Raw genomic sequence first — 15,329 nt, 5'->3', positions numbered from 1 at the left:
GCAGCAGAAGCGCATCTAGCAGAGGGGCAATTTTTACTAACAGAACAGACATTGAACATAATAATAATAATAAGAAGAAGAAGAAGAAGAAGAAGAACTGAACGAACATGAGTTTGATTAAATGGCAGGCAGTATATATAGATTGAGCCTGCGCAGTGCAAATTTACTGTCAAGTGTAGGGAGGTACGCGCAAAGAAAACGGGTTCTGTTTCGGATGATGGGATTCATTGGCACCTTGATTACAAGTTCTCTTAATCACAGCGCTATCGCTGATTTGCACACTTTCCAATCACCGTTGCGCACGCACTTGGATTACCAGTTTTCACTATTCGTCTCCAGGCAACGTATCTCAACACAGAAACTAGCACTTCAAGTCATTATAAAGTCTTTTTGCTATTTCGCCTTCAATCAATTTGGAATCTAGGAACTAGAAATTCTTCTGGACCTACTCCTCCAGCTTATGCCTGACTCGTAGCTGCCCTGAATTAACTCTCTCAACGTCAAAGTCACATTGCGACTGGCGGTCAGTCAGTCAATCAGTCTTGGTGTCGAGCCCCATCTGGGGCTCATGTCCAGATATTTATTACTGTTAGATAGTTACGGTCTTGTTTCTGTGGGGCGCCATCTCTGACGAGAGGACGGGTCTGTCTTTTGTATATGATGCTGGCCCTTGCCAGCGAAAATTTATGCGGGACTCAAAGCTCTTGCAAGTATCCTGTGTCCGGTCACGATAGCTCAGCTGTCTGAGGCATATACTGTCTTCGCTTGCTTGGAAGCCGGAATCGTGGGTTCGAATCCAACACAAGGCATAGACTTTTGGTATGTGTATGTGTTTGTGTTGCCCTGTGTTTAGGTAGAGGCCTTGCGTCGAGCTGATCACCCTTCCAAGGAGTCCTACCGTCTGTAAAATGATGAATATGTAAAAAAACACCTCGACACCGTAAGGTATAAGAGAAACCGATTAAGCAAAATAAAGTAAAACATCCTGTGCTTTCACGCGTTCATTAAAAGACGTCTCAGTAATTAATAGGTCTGATGGTAGATGCGTCTTTCTGCTAATTTTTTTGCTGCTGGTATAAACTAATATTTATTAATAATATCAAAATTATATTTTTTACACCGCTTATTCATTTTCAAGCACCTATGCAGATCAAGTAAGCCATTTTCACGGAAATTCTTCAGAGTCAACATATTGAATACTTAAATGTCCATTTGAGTTTCTTCCCATGCCTTCCTAAGCTAACGGATCGTAGTCGTTTGTCCATCGACTCACTGACGGAAGTTCAGTGAAATGTCACATGAATAGGGTCAGGTAGAGACGTAATAATATGAGGATGGAACAAATATCTTAACAGGGAACTCCAATATTCGTTCCAACTCATCTAATTAACTGCACGGACGGGAGTCCTTCTTGAGAAGCCAGTAGTTGCTTAGTTAGTCAAAAAAAAAAAATCCCAGCATTCACGTAATCTGAAATTTCATTACTGCGTTCTCAAGAATTCGCCAGTCAGTCCTATCCGTAGCCACGTGAATGCAGTCCATTTTCGTCTACCAAATTTATTTAAAATCTATTTTAGTATTTAGCATTATTATTCCGCCCGGTTTCTTATTTCAGTCTCATATACCAAAACTTTGTATGCATTTTCCTCTCCTCCTTAAGTCCCACACTCTCTGCTTTTCTTATTTTCGATTTAATCATTCTAGAAATATTTTTGAATTCAAATTATGGAGTTCCTAATTGTGTAATTATCTCCATTACGCTGTTGAAATATTCATCTATTATTAGGGAAATTCAATCAAGTGGATGGGATTCGAACGATGTATACCACATGTGAGGGAAATGTAAAATGCGTACAGAATTTTAGTTGGGAAACCCAAAAGAATGGGGGCCTCTTGGGGAACATAGACGTACATGAGAACATAATATTAAAATTTATGTTACTGTAATTAGGTGTTAGTTATAGACTGGATTAAAATGTATGAAGGTAACGCTGAATTAGACAGCTAGTATGAACAAGGTAATGAGTCTTCGGGTTTTCCAAAGGGCTGAAAAATTTTTCATCAGCTAAGCGACAGCTAGCATCTGAAGAAAGACAATTCCATCGAGACAAACAGAGTGCGACAGAGAGAGTCAGTCAATCAGCCATTCAGTCATTTAGAATCACTCTATTGAAAATTACTTTCTGGAAATTTTGATAGAAATATGTTACTCTTTAGAGTTTAAAAGTTGCCTGAGTTTAGATAACTTCTGGGCGGAATAGCGTAGATTGAAGTGAGAGTAGACACTGCCCGTGACGCTACGCTGCACATTGCTGTATCCACTCACCCACAACGTAGACATGATTTATTAGTTAATGACACTGTAAGTAGCTTAGACTCTACGGCGTCAAATGGTAGGAAGAGTGGCGAGTAATGAATAGAAGGAGATATCGGAGGAAGATTGTGGTCTGGTTTGACATATGATTCCGGGGTTTGCCTTCAGTGACAGAGGAAAACGCCAACGATTTCAGAATAGTTGGTGTACCTGTCGAGACTGGAATCTATTACCTCCTGATTACAGATCAGAAGCCTGAGCCAACTTGTTCAAGTGTACGGATGATCAAAGTGACATAAATGTTATATGACGTCACGGAACACAATAAGAGTAATCGATAGTCCCAGAAGCCAGGCAATTTCACAGACTGGAATGAAGTTTCGAGAATTCTATTGATGGAGCAAAGAAAATTCATTTATTCACACAATGAATAAGTCGTTCATCAAGTCCTCATCTAGTTGCTGGATGGATTAACGGTGATCCTTTCTATTGTAAATGAAGAAAGGATCACAATATCCAGTATACAATTGAATCAGATTTTACAGTCTTTGGATGCAACCTATTCTACTAGGCGTCGCCGCATCTCTGCTTGATTAAACTGGCTTCAGTAGCATGTTGCTTCATGCAGACGGACACCCAGAGGGAGGCAGGCAACAAGCAGCAGTTCATAACGAAAGAGATGGGTGTTTTATTCCAACCCCGTTTCTACATGTCACGCACACAGCACACTCCGTGTGTCATGTGACAGAAAATTAAATTTGAACACTGGTTGAGTGATGGACCGAAACAGAGGCGGAAATAAAATTTATTTTCACTGTAGTTTCCGGTATATATTTTATTTTCCTTCCGTTTCCAGGTTGAACAATTTCCGTTTATTTTACTCGTAGATACTTTCATGTTCAAATATAAACGGAACGTGACTCCCAGGCATAACTCAGACGGTTAGTCGCCGGCCTCCCACAACGGAGTCCCGCGTTCGAAACATGGTCAGGACATGTGGGATTTGTGGTGGACAAAGTGGCACTGGGGCGGGTTTCCTCTGAGTACTTCGGTTTCCCCTGTCAATTCTCATTTCACCCATTGCTGCATACTCTTCATCTATCATCAGAGGTTGGTATAATAGGCCAAAGAGTGGCCGACGTACCAAGTGGACTCAGACTCATCCAGTGAGAAAAAAAGATAAAGGTTAAAAGATAGGTAAGGTTGTCCTGTCATTAAATAGTTAAACACTACACCCTGAAGGCGTTTGGGGGAGTGGATGTATAGATCCACGTATTTTTGACCTCGGCACTAGTTAGAGGTGAATGGTTAGCTTCACGCCCCGGTCGCTTTAACCTTAGGGAAGAGCTTCGGGACCCACTGACTAGGAGGTTGGGTGAGCTCAGCTCCAATGCCTGTTCAAATGATGTGGAGAAGGAAGAATATTGCCCCTTCTAGATCTCGAACTTCGAACCCTCGTCTGTCGAGTCCGAAGCCAGTCGCTATACCGACTGTGCGCTATTCCGGCGCTAATCTCGTAGAAGTTCACTAATATTTTGGATAAGTCCACGATTTATTCTGACCGTCTTACAGTGCATACATTTATTCACCTTACTCTTCTCTCTTGCACTACACAGGATAAGCCTGTGTTCCATTTTGTGCCGTAAAGGTGGAAGTAGCGCTTTCCTTCGAAACGTTAGGAATCTTCTGTCGGACTGCAAAGAGGGCAATTAGCTTAGACCTAAATCTTCTCATTCCTTTCTGCTCTGTGTTCCCGGGGCCACAGACCGCCTTTTCTGTGGCTACAGATCCAGAGGTCCGGGTCCGATTTCCGACTCTACCAGATTTTCTGAGAAGTAGTGGGTCTGGAACGGGGTCCACTCAGCCTCGTGATAATAATTGAGGAGCTATTTCAAGGAAATAGCGGCTCCAGTCTAGAAAACCGAAATTAACGGCCGTGGGGATCCGTTGCTCTGACCACGCGACACCCTCTATCCGCTAAAGTTGGCACTAACTTCACCGAGAAGCCGCGTTCTCTCGATCGGTATAGTTCGCTTGCGGATTAAAATCACGGAGTTTGTTTTTGTTTCTTCTCTTGATGATTGCAAAGTTGTTGGCGACCCAGTATCGAGAAAAATCACTAGTAATATTGCTTGTGAGCGGTCGCATAGGGGAGGAGATCATCGGCAGAAATGGAAGTGAAATTAATTTGGAAATGCAAATTTTTCATCCTTGATATTAATTTATAATTTAGTGAAGTGTGTTATCTCTCTTGATATAAAGAAGTTTAAAGTTGAACTGATGAGGTAGTTGATGAGAGTTAAGATTGCATTTCATTGTGCTCCAGAAAACTGAATAGCTTTACAAAATAAGATTGACAACGCCTTTGACATTGTGTATGAAAATATTCTATTTTCGACAGTACTAATGAATATGAAACAATTGTCTTGCTTCCGTATACTTCATTTAATTGCATGTTCGTTATAAAATTGCAACATGATGAGAGCTTTAATATTATAACATATAAATCCTGATCAAGAATCTTTCCTGTATCCTACATAACTTCGCCAATAAGTAGCTCAGTACACGTAAGTAAACATTCTGATAGTGTTTGATGTTTTTGTAAGTAAAATGCAGATATTACGTTGTTAAGCACAGACGAAAGTGGCTATTCTTTATTCATTTCTGTACAGGGTTGTGGTATTCTAGGAAATAAGGCTACCCTTATAGTGATACAGCCAATCACAGTGGCCGCACGGTCTAAGGTATTAAATGCCTTCGTCCGCTCGAACACTGGGATGTTGGGTTCGAATCCCACTCAAAATATGGATGTCTGTTATTGTTCATTCTGTGTTTGTGTTAGGTAGCGGCCTTGCAATGGGCTGATCCCCTGTCCAAGGAGTTCTACCGACTGTGTATAGGATTAAGAAACTAAAGTGAAACGAAAGGTTTCACGGACACCCTGTGCTCCAAATTGGGATGGATGGAAGGACGGATAGATAGATAGATAGGTACATAGATAGACAGACAGACAGACAGACAGACAGACAGACAGACAGACAGATAGATAGATAGATAGATAGATAGATAGATAGATAGATAGATGAGTGGTACTGTGCTTGAACCTCATTCTATCTGGTAATTATTTAAACATATTAATATTTCTTTTTTTCAGTGGCGGCAACAGGTGAACCGAATTTATGAAACGGGCTACTCGGTGTCCCTGGTGGCACTTCTTATGTCTCTAGGAATCCTCTTCTATTTCAAGTAAGACTTCCACTGCACCAATATAAACTAACAGAATTAGTCTCCAACATAATTAATTTTGGATAGATGTTACATGTAACTTTACGTGCTCCTTTGTATGAACTATTTGCACGAAGTGTTTAGAATGTAGCCATTATTTTAGGTTATACCCTTTCCTCGAGGAGCCAAACACAGTTAAAATTATGAAGTCAAGGAGAATGAGATGAGCTGGGCTTGTAGCAGGAATGGGGGAGAATAGAAATGCATGTAGGGTGTTGGGGGGAAAGCCAGAAGCAAAGATGTCACTAGGAAACCAAGACGTTTGTGGGTGAACGCTGTTAAAATGGATCTTAGAGAGAGAGGATGGGGTGGTATGGATTGGATTGATCTGACTCAGGATAGGGATCACGGTAATGAAACTTCGGGTTTCGTAAAGTTCTGGGAAGTTTTTGAGTAGCTGCAGAATTTGTGGGTTCTCAAAAAGGGCTCACCTTCTTGAGGTTAGTTTGTTATATCCGTTCGTCAGCTTGCAGCTTCAAAACTGTCGTTACTCAACGATTTTATACCAAACACAGCTGGGCATACTCATTTTATGTCATTTATTTCAATTAATTTACTGTTTCTTGGTTTACATGAGTAAGACTTTTCAACGAATAGGCAAAATGACTTTGAAATATGATGTAAACGATTGAATTCAAAAGGGGAAACAAATAATGGTTACTGTTTCGAGGGAGCTGTATAGATTAAAAAGAATATGAAAGCCTGCCAGGTAGCTTATTTTAGAAAAATTTTCGAACCCGAGATCTCCCGAACATGATGCAGAATTACTGTCCCCTCTATGCCAAGTTCAGGTGAACCATAACAATCCACTGCAAGCCTTTCTTTATATGAAGCTCAAATAGACACTGGCCGAATTTACCACCACAGGTAAACGGTTTCACAGCATCGGACCACTAATTCTACTGCAAATATAATTTTTAGACACAAGAAGGCCTAAGGGACAGGACTGGATATTTCCTTAGTCGTCGCTAGAATTTAAAGGGCGCACTGTGAAAAAGGCTTTGTGTCACTAGAGTAGGCTTTAAGAGAACAACAAACAATAAGTAAAAATTAAAATTAAGTTAAATTCACACAAGAGTATTGCTCCAGTTTCACTGTAACTGTGCAACCAATCCCTTGAAGTCCACAGAGTTCCACTACCACGTTGGGAGATTTTGTTTATGTAGGAAACAATGCAAACCAAATTTCAGACACAGCTGGAGGCATCCGATTCATGCACTGTGCCCTTCATTTGTTTCTTTCGTGCAGTGCGCTGTTTCATCTGTTGCTATGTATGTGAGCAGTAGATCTAAAACCCGCAATGAAATGGAGATGAAGACAAAGGAGAGGTGTAAAATTGTTCATAAAATTCTTGAGAATAAATACACTCCAGATTAGGTGTCGTCAGTTGTTAATTTAAGCTTGTTCTTCCAAGGTACAGCGCGTCCTCAGGCTGCCTATGGTGGATTCGGCCTTCAGATATGGAGGACAGCTATAAATAGGTCTTTATTGAATAAACATTCTCAAAGAATGGACAAGGTATGGTCCTCTAGGTTTGGGATTCGGCAGAACCTAACAAACTGACAGTGTAAAAAAAAGGGAGCTGAAAATTTAGACCTCAGATTGGAGGGATTTTGTGAACCCGTTACTGGAAATTCTTATTCCATTAGAGACGTGGGATATTTTGTGATATCTGAGAGACTGTTGTACATATATAAAGATAGCTGAAAGATCCTTTGAAAAAGTGGTGAAGTTAAAATATTTTGGCAGCGGCAGTAACAGATCAAAATTTGGTTCATGAAAAAAATTGCTTGCAAACTGCTTCATGCGTATTTCTCTCTTGCCTTAACCTTCGACCCTGAAAATAGAGGAAACACGTTCCTCCGAAGCGTGGGTTGATTTTCAACGCACTACATATGGTTATATCTCAGATGGTAGGATTCTTCCTGAAAATGTGTTTGTCCTTTTAAGAAGTGCCTTTCATTAATTGATAGAGCCATCAGTAGTAGTCACGATTAAAAATCAGTTCAGGAAGATCTCTTCAGACATTAAAAACTAATCTATTCTTCCTCGAGTCTCCACGCTTTTCTCAATCCGTTCTTCAAGCTTAATCATAATGTCACGTGTATTAGTGACTTACAAGGGGTTTGGATTTGTGAATAGATTTATTTGCCACTTACAGATCGTAACTACAAATAACTGGGGCACGCGGTAGCGTAGTTGGTTGAGGCACTATGCTACAAGCCGGAAGGTCGCGGGATCGAATTCCAATGAGGTCATTGAATTCTTTTAATTTACCTAATCCTTCCAGCCGCACTATGGTCCTGGGGTCGACTCGGCCTCTAACAGAAATAAGTACCAGGAATATTCTTTGAATATTTTTGGGGGTAAAGAGCGGCCGGCGCGTAGGGCTGACAACTCTACCGACATCTATGAGCCGATTGTTTAGAAAATGTGGGAACCTCAACATCTCACAACACTATGGGCCTCCAAGGCCTGTTACAGGGATATCTTTACTTTTTTTAACTACAAATACCTATAACACTATTGCTGATTTCCACACTACAAATCACTTCAGGCTGACTCCTCAGTCTGCTTTCACTAGTCGTTTCTTGGTAACACTTCTCAAAAATTTACATTCTTCTGCTCTGTTTTCGCTAGAAGTTTACCAATAACGGATCTTAACAATGAAGATTCACCAGCTTCTGTGTTCAGGTCGTTACTCTCCGGGGAACATTCCGCAACTGAACTGTAGCGCCAGTTATCTTCAAGATAACTCCTCTGCACGGACCACGCAGAAAGCACAGCCCCTTTATTGTTACAGAGGTGTGTTTACCGTACCCTTTCATAGCAACGGTCGCGGAGCGGACACCACAGAAAACACCGCTGTTGTACTGTCGCTTGCGTGTGTGTTGCGGGTGTTACCTAGCAACGACCGCTCTTTACTCAGTTATTTTTTAGCAACCAGTCTATAGGCTACAGTAACATTGTCACGTTTTTAATTCTGGCTGCCCTGTTTGGCCGTTTTAGTTTTATTTAAATCTGTTAATGGTGAAGAGCCTTACAAAATCTACCTGGATAACTCTCCGAAGCTCAGTTCTTCTTGAAAGATTAGCAGACGCTCAGACGTTTAGCTGCTTGCCTTATAGGCAAATGAACACAGGAATTTTGAACGTGTCGCTGTACAACCTGTTTCACATACATAACATTCCAAGCATTCTTAACCAAAGCGTTGTCCTTGTTATTATAATCTCGAGCATGCGCATTGTATTTGAGTGGTTTGTGAGATTTCATTTCCCCGTATTTTAATCCACCTGAATAAAATTTACAACAAAAATCAATTCCTAACGAGGTCACTGCATCACGACTTTTTCTTAAACGGCATTCTGAAATATTCAGTCAAATTGATTTACGGACATAACTTTCTTTTAATAACAATGAAATTTAATTTGAATTCAATCGTATTAATGTAGATTAGACTGTAGATTAGATTTAAATCCAAGTAAATTTCCCTGAATATCTAGAAAAATTAGAATAAAACATTTGCTGGAGGATGAAAAATCTTATATTACAACAGATACATAGATGACATCTTCATAATATATAATCAAACAAAAATAACACCCCAAAGCCTATTCGAAAAATTCGTGCACAACTAAAAGACCTACAATTCATAATACATGAGGAAGTAAACAACAAAATAGCTTAGTTGGGTTCAAATCTAATTAATAAACAAGGAGAAATAGAAATGGAAATATACAAAACCCTACAACGATAGATATAACAATAAATAATATCTCATACCACCCCAAAGAACAAAAATTATCAGCATATAAAAACTGGTTAGGCAGACTTTTCACATTACCCCTTAAAGAAAACATCAAAAATAAAGTATTAAACACTATTATAAATATAGCACTAACTAATGGTTATAGGAAGGAAGACATCTTACATTCATACGAGTATAACAAATTCAAACACTGGGAAAATAATCTGGAAAATAAAGCCGAAAAAGAACAAGATGGCTCACATTTACCTACACAGTAAATTATAGACGAAAAATCACAAAACTATTCAAAAACACAAATATAAATAGCCTTCAAAACAACTTCCATCATAGGTAAATTATTAAATGGAACGCTGGAAACAAACCCATACGAACAAAGTTGGATATACTAAATAACCTGCCAAAGCCGTCATAAAGTGTACATTAGCCAAACTGGTAGAAACCTAACAACAAAATATAAGGAAGATATAAGAAACATAAGATTTAACAAAGACCAATAGCCATTCGCCCAACATATACTAAATAAACGCCACCGGTATGGACCTATCATGGAAATGGTTGATGAGGAACCCCATGAATATAAAAGAAAACTTCCACATAGATCACTTTAATAAACTTAATAAATTGATAGAAAAGCGAAAACTTAGAAAAGAGAGCGAGAAAATGAATAGTATATTCGACATCATGATCAAACACAAGTACACACCCACACAAACGTCATGAGGCACAGGGGGTATAAATATGAAATTCAACATACTGTCACGTGTAGGGTGGTACGCGTGACGAAATGACGGGTTCTAGTTCGGATGGTTGGATTTGTTAGCAGCTTGGTTACTCACAGTCTCTTATTTATACTCAAATTACAGCGCTATTGCTGAGTTACATACACCTCATAATTCACTGTTGCACGCACACTACAATTCCCAGTCTTGACAGATCTCAACACAGAAAATATAACAGTCTCCCAGTATTACTCATAAACGCAGTCTTCAACTCGCACTTTCAATCTTCACAGGTCTTCCACGCACTTACTGTTGCTTAAACACCCAAACACTATCAAATACTCCGAAACACACTCTAAACGGTTTCAAAGTCAAAGTCACATTGCGACTGACGGTCAGTCAGTCTGTCTGTCTTTGTGTCGAGCACCGACTGGGGCTCATGACCGGATTTTTTTTTCTTTATATGAAATTTACTGTCCTATTCATTTTGGGTGCCCTCTCTGACGAGAGGTCGGGTCTGTCATTTGTCGGTCATACTCTGTGTTAGTAAGTCCATTGTCAGTATTTACATATATTTACAATTTAATCTTAATTCCTATTTCTATGTACAATATATACAAGATCTCTGTCAATCCAGGCTCGGTACAGCAGATTATTCCCTACTTCTAGTAGTGTTCGCTACCACGGTATCTAAACGATTTTGTCTCTAACTGTCGTTATATAGCCTCCGCACCGACCACACACAGAAAACAGTTCATGTTGTTGGGACGTGGTTACCGAGCGATCGCATAGCAACGGTCACGACGCCGACCGCAAAGAAAACGCTGTACTTCTATTGTTGCCTTACATGTATTCGGTCGCGAGGTGTTTAACAGCCAGTTACCCAGCAACGCTCTGTCTATCCACGTCACAATACGTTAGAACAGTTTAACATCACAGCGCACCCCGAACAACTGGACGACACAAATGTGGGATTAAATAAAAACTCACATTTAAAGAAAATCATCATAGTGGAAGTACTGTGTAACAACCATAACATATTTGCAGAGTCCTATTCCTCAAACAACGGAACCACGACGCGGTAGACACTCAACTTCCTTTAAAGAGAGACAGTATAAAGGACACAGACCAAACTGGTTCTAGATTTTAACGAAGTTTTAACCCACACTTGTAAATAGACTAATTATAATAAGTAAGAAAAGTAAAGGTAAAGCTATCTCTGTAACAGGCCCTGAAGGCCCATAGCGTTGTGACATGTTGAGGTCCCCACATTTTCTAGACAATCGGCTCAAAGATGGCGGCAAGGTTGTCAGCCTTACGCGCCGGCTGCCCTTTACCCCTAGGAATATTCCTGGAACTCATTTCTGTTAGAGGCTGAGCCGACCCCGGGGCCATAATGCAGCTGGAAGGATTAGGTAAATTGAAAAAAAAAATCCACCTCCTCAGGATAAGACCCCGCGACCTTCTGGCTTGCAGCATAGTGCCTCAACCAAGTACGCTATAGTAGATATAAATATTTTGCAAAAAATCAGGCGTATCGCTGTAGTTGTTAAAGGCTCATATTTTATATTCATGACATTGTAACGATATTGTGCGTGTATGTACTCGTATGTACTGATAACGACTAATCACATTGTAATAGTATTTTCCGCAAGTATTGAGATGTCCTTTTGAAGATTGTCTTTCCGACCGAAACATATCAAGGATGTAAGATTAAAAATGAGAAAAAACATTTATCAGTCACATTGGACGGAGTTGATATTTTTTTGCTAGTGTGACGAACCAGAATCAACCAAATAAAATTAATGGTAGTTACAGATCGTAACTACACGTAACTATAGCGCTATCGCTAATTCACACATTCTGCAATTCACTACAGCACATAATAAGTTTCCTAAGTTTCCTCTGTGTTCACTACTCGTTTCCCGGTAACGGCTTCAGCGGCCGTCGTTCCCCTTACACTGGGTACCCGAACTATCGCCGTGCCTCAGCTACCAGCTTCTAACAGTAACAGCTCGCAATGCCTGAACCGCAGTAGTCCTCTAACTCACCAACCAACTCGCTCCAACCTCCTCCACTTCATTACACTAATTAACCCCACTCGACTCGGTGGGTTGAGTGATACACCCTCGAAGAGACTCCACAGAAAACACCGCTTCCAACAGCACTTCCATTGTTGCAGGCGGGCTGGTGCCTAGCAACGGATCCAGTCCTGTTCCGTATTTACGAATAGACGTTATTCCTTTTGCTTCTCGGTCGTTGCCTCTCAGTGGGCTACGTGCTACAATAATCTCTGCCAGGACACCAACAATCGTGGCTGAGGATCGTTTCGTAGCTTTCGTCATTCTCCTCAGGCAGATTCAAGCAAATACTTCGATTACACCACAGTCGTTTCCTTCCAAGTTCCATCCATTTCATCCATCCATCATCCTCCAATCGGGCACTACATAGCGCCAGTACTGAAAACACATTATTAAGTAATTTAGGTATGAAATACATCCATCTTCATTCACACCCTTACTTACTCATCAGTCCTAATTATATTAATTTTTTGCGACGTTATATGGCCCGTGAATGGAAATATTGTCGTAAAATTACCTAAGAACCAACCTGTCACACTTACACACAGACACACAGTGCATCATGCCCTAATGTTCTAGATTTAATACTCATTAGATACCAGGTTTGAATCTCGTTCAGTTAAACGAGATTATTTATAGTCTCCCCCTCTTTCTTCGAAAGAATAATGGGTTAGTATCTTCCAATAGGCAACGACGACCTCTTTTCAAATCCTAGGTTGAATGAATGAAAGTATAAGGGGTGGGGCCTCTTGGCTCTTGCACCGCGACCACATTGATCTATTATGCTTAATTCACGTTAATAATACTCTTCACATCCCATTGTGCTTTATATAGCCTCTGCGATTGAACCAGTGTCATTATATAACCTAAGAACGGACATTTACCTTACTCGCAAGTGCACTAAAAGGAATGATTACGTAGAAATTTTTCGGAAACGGGAGTGTGGTGGGAAATGTTCAGTCCCATCTCATCGTCACTGTGTTAATGTTTCAAAGTAGATGGGTTACTGTACGTGCCACATCATTGAGATCAAGTAACTCTACGTGTTACCCACACAGATTATTGTCACAACTATGTGTGACTATAGACGGGGTTTGGATTGCTTAATGGGTTTATTGTCCTCTTACAGGCCGTAACTATAACACGATTGTTGATTTCCACACTACAAATCACTCCACGCCAAGCCTTCTAAGTCTGCTTTCACTGGTCGTTACTTGGTAACAGTTACCAACAATGGCTATTCCTCTGCAATATTTCACTAGACGTTTCCTGGTAACGAATCTTAACAGTAGTGATTGCCTAACCACGCAACGGCGTAACCACGCCGTTGCTACTTGGTTAACACTCCACATTTCAACTCTCAACCTATTACTCCGGAGCTCGACTGCTGATTCTCAACTAACTCTTTTTTTATAACCACCTAATACAAAACACAGTTTCCAGCTATATCCCTATTACTGTAGGCGTATTTACCGATCCGGTGTTTAGAAATTCATCGCCTAACGCCGTTGTTCTATTTTTGCGTGTTTCTTACGGGCGTTACCTAACAACGGCCGCTCTTTACAAAGTCATTGCACAGCAACGGGTCTGTACGCCACAGTATTATGCTTTTATATAATTCCAACAATAAACAAAAATTACCTCCATGAGGATTGTTCACCGATTGGTCTTTGTAATTGAGGCGCAGTGTATTTTCTGTGCAATTGACACTGAGCTCCTGGATGTTATTTCGTTGAGCTTTGCCTTAATTCAGCCTTCCCAGTGATAATATCGATATTCGCCCTCGCGAAACCCTCCAGAGATTTATATCTGAATGGTAATATTCCACAGCTCGAGCGGTTAGTCACCGGTTTCCCATCCCGTCGGCTCGAATTCGATCCCATGCGAGATCACATGGAATCGGTGTTGGATAAGGTGGCACTGGGCAGGTTATCTCCGAGTACTTCAGCTTCTCCTGCCAGTTTTCATTCTGCCAGCCTTTCCATATCCACCAATCACTCTATCCCCAACTCTGCATAATATCGGTACTGCAAACGTCGTTAAATAGCAAACTTAACAGAAGTTCTGGGAAGAAGATATAGCTACTTTCCTTTCACTACATATTGAGTATTTGATACGACACAGACCTTGCTTATTTGTTGCCGGGGGATCGTGTTTACCTAGCCATTGCCTAGAAAAGGCCAGGAATATGTTTACCGAGACGTTGCCTACTTACGGCCAGGGAATATATATAGGACGGCCCACAAAATGATCCAGTATTTGATCTATTAACAAAATCTTTATTTCAATTACAATTCTAGAAACTGACACACAAAAAGGAAGGCTATTGCATGGAGATTTATCCTTTGTGAATCAAGTGTTCAGTGTTACCACCATTACCATTATTGTGTTCTTCCGCTTGCCCTTTTGTTGCCAATATTTCCATTGTCATTTCGTATTATTCTAAAATTTTCTACATATCTCTTACTTTAGCCAGAATGAGTGTGAAACGTGCAAAGTAAAGCGCCAGTAAGGAAGCTTTGAATGAGCACTCTTTTACTTATACAGGAGTAAAACGCATTGAGCGATGCTTAACATCTGATAAAAAGTAAAGCTATTCCTGTAACAGGCAATGGAGGCCCATAGGGCTGTGTGACGTCGAGGCTCTCACATTTTCTTGACAATCGGCTTACAAATGGCGATGGGGTTGTCAGCCTTACGCGCCGGCGGCCCCTAACCCCTAGGAAGATTCCTGGAAGGATTAGGTCAAGTGAAAAATCCAATGACCTCACCGAGAATCAAAACTGCGACCTTCCGGATTGTAGCATAGTGTCTCAACCAACTACGCTACTGCTTACCCCGCAGGAAGTTAATATTTTGGGTGAAAATTCCACCATCTGCTGTGTGGTAGTGAGAGAGTTTGTTTCTATATAGAGTAACCTGTAACAATATTCATTCGTTTCATTGCAGTTTTCTTCACTGTGTTAATGACATACTTGTTTCTGCCCTTGTGGACTTGACCGCTTTCACTGCCTCTCCAGTGCTGTAACATGTAGTTTTATTGAGGGCATTTTGTGAGGGCGGTGATTTTTGCTTACTGCAATTTATTGCTTTAGCGAGTCGCTGAAAATTATGCATGAGAAAGAAACGTATGAAAGTAACGCATTGACGCAACAATGTAT

General features: G+C 40.6%; 1 protein-coding gene across 4 annotated transcripts in view; it reads left to right on the top strand.

The window, feature by feature from the left end:
* Window positions 1-15,329, top strand: part of LOC111864041 (calcitonin gene-related peptide type 1 receptor) — a 523,124-nt gene that overhangs the window by 465,444 nt on the left and 42,351 nt on the right. For all 4 annotated transcript variants that reach the window (XM_023850993.2, XM_023850990.2, XM_033751302.1 and 1 more), the window contains exon 6: window positions 5,469-5,560. In XM_023850993.2, coding sequence (XP_023706761.1) covers window positions 5,469-5,560 — 92 coding nt within the window. The remainder of the gene's footprint in view (window positions 1-5,468; window positions 5,561-15,329) is intronic.

Source organism: Cryptotermes secundus, unplaced genomic scaffold (genome assembly GCF_002891405.2).
Source record: "Cryptotermes secundus unplaced genomic scaffold, Csec_1.0 scaffold303, whole genome shotgun sequence".
NCBI lineage: Eukaryota > Metazoa > Arthropoda > Insecta > Blattodea > Kalotermitidae > Cryptotermes > Cryptotermes secundus.
Note: the sequence above shows the minus strand (reverse complement) of the source record. Positions and strands in the feature narration are given on the sequence as shown.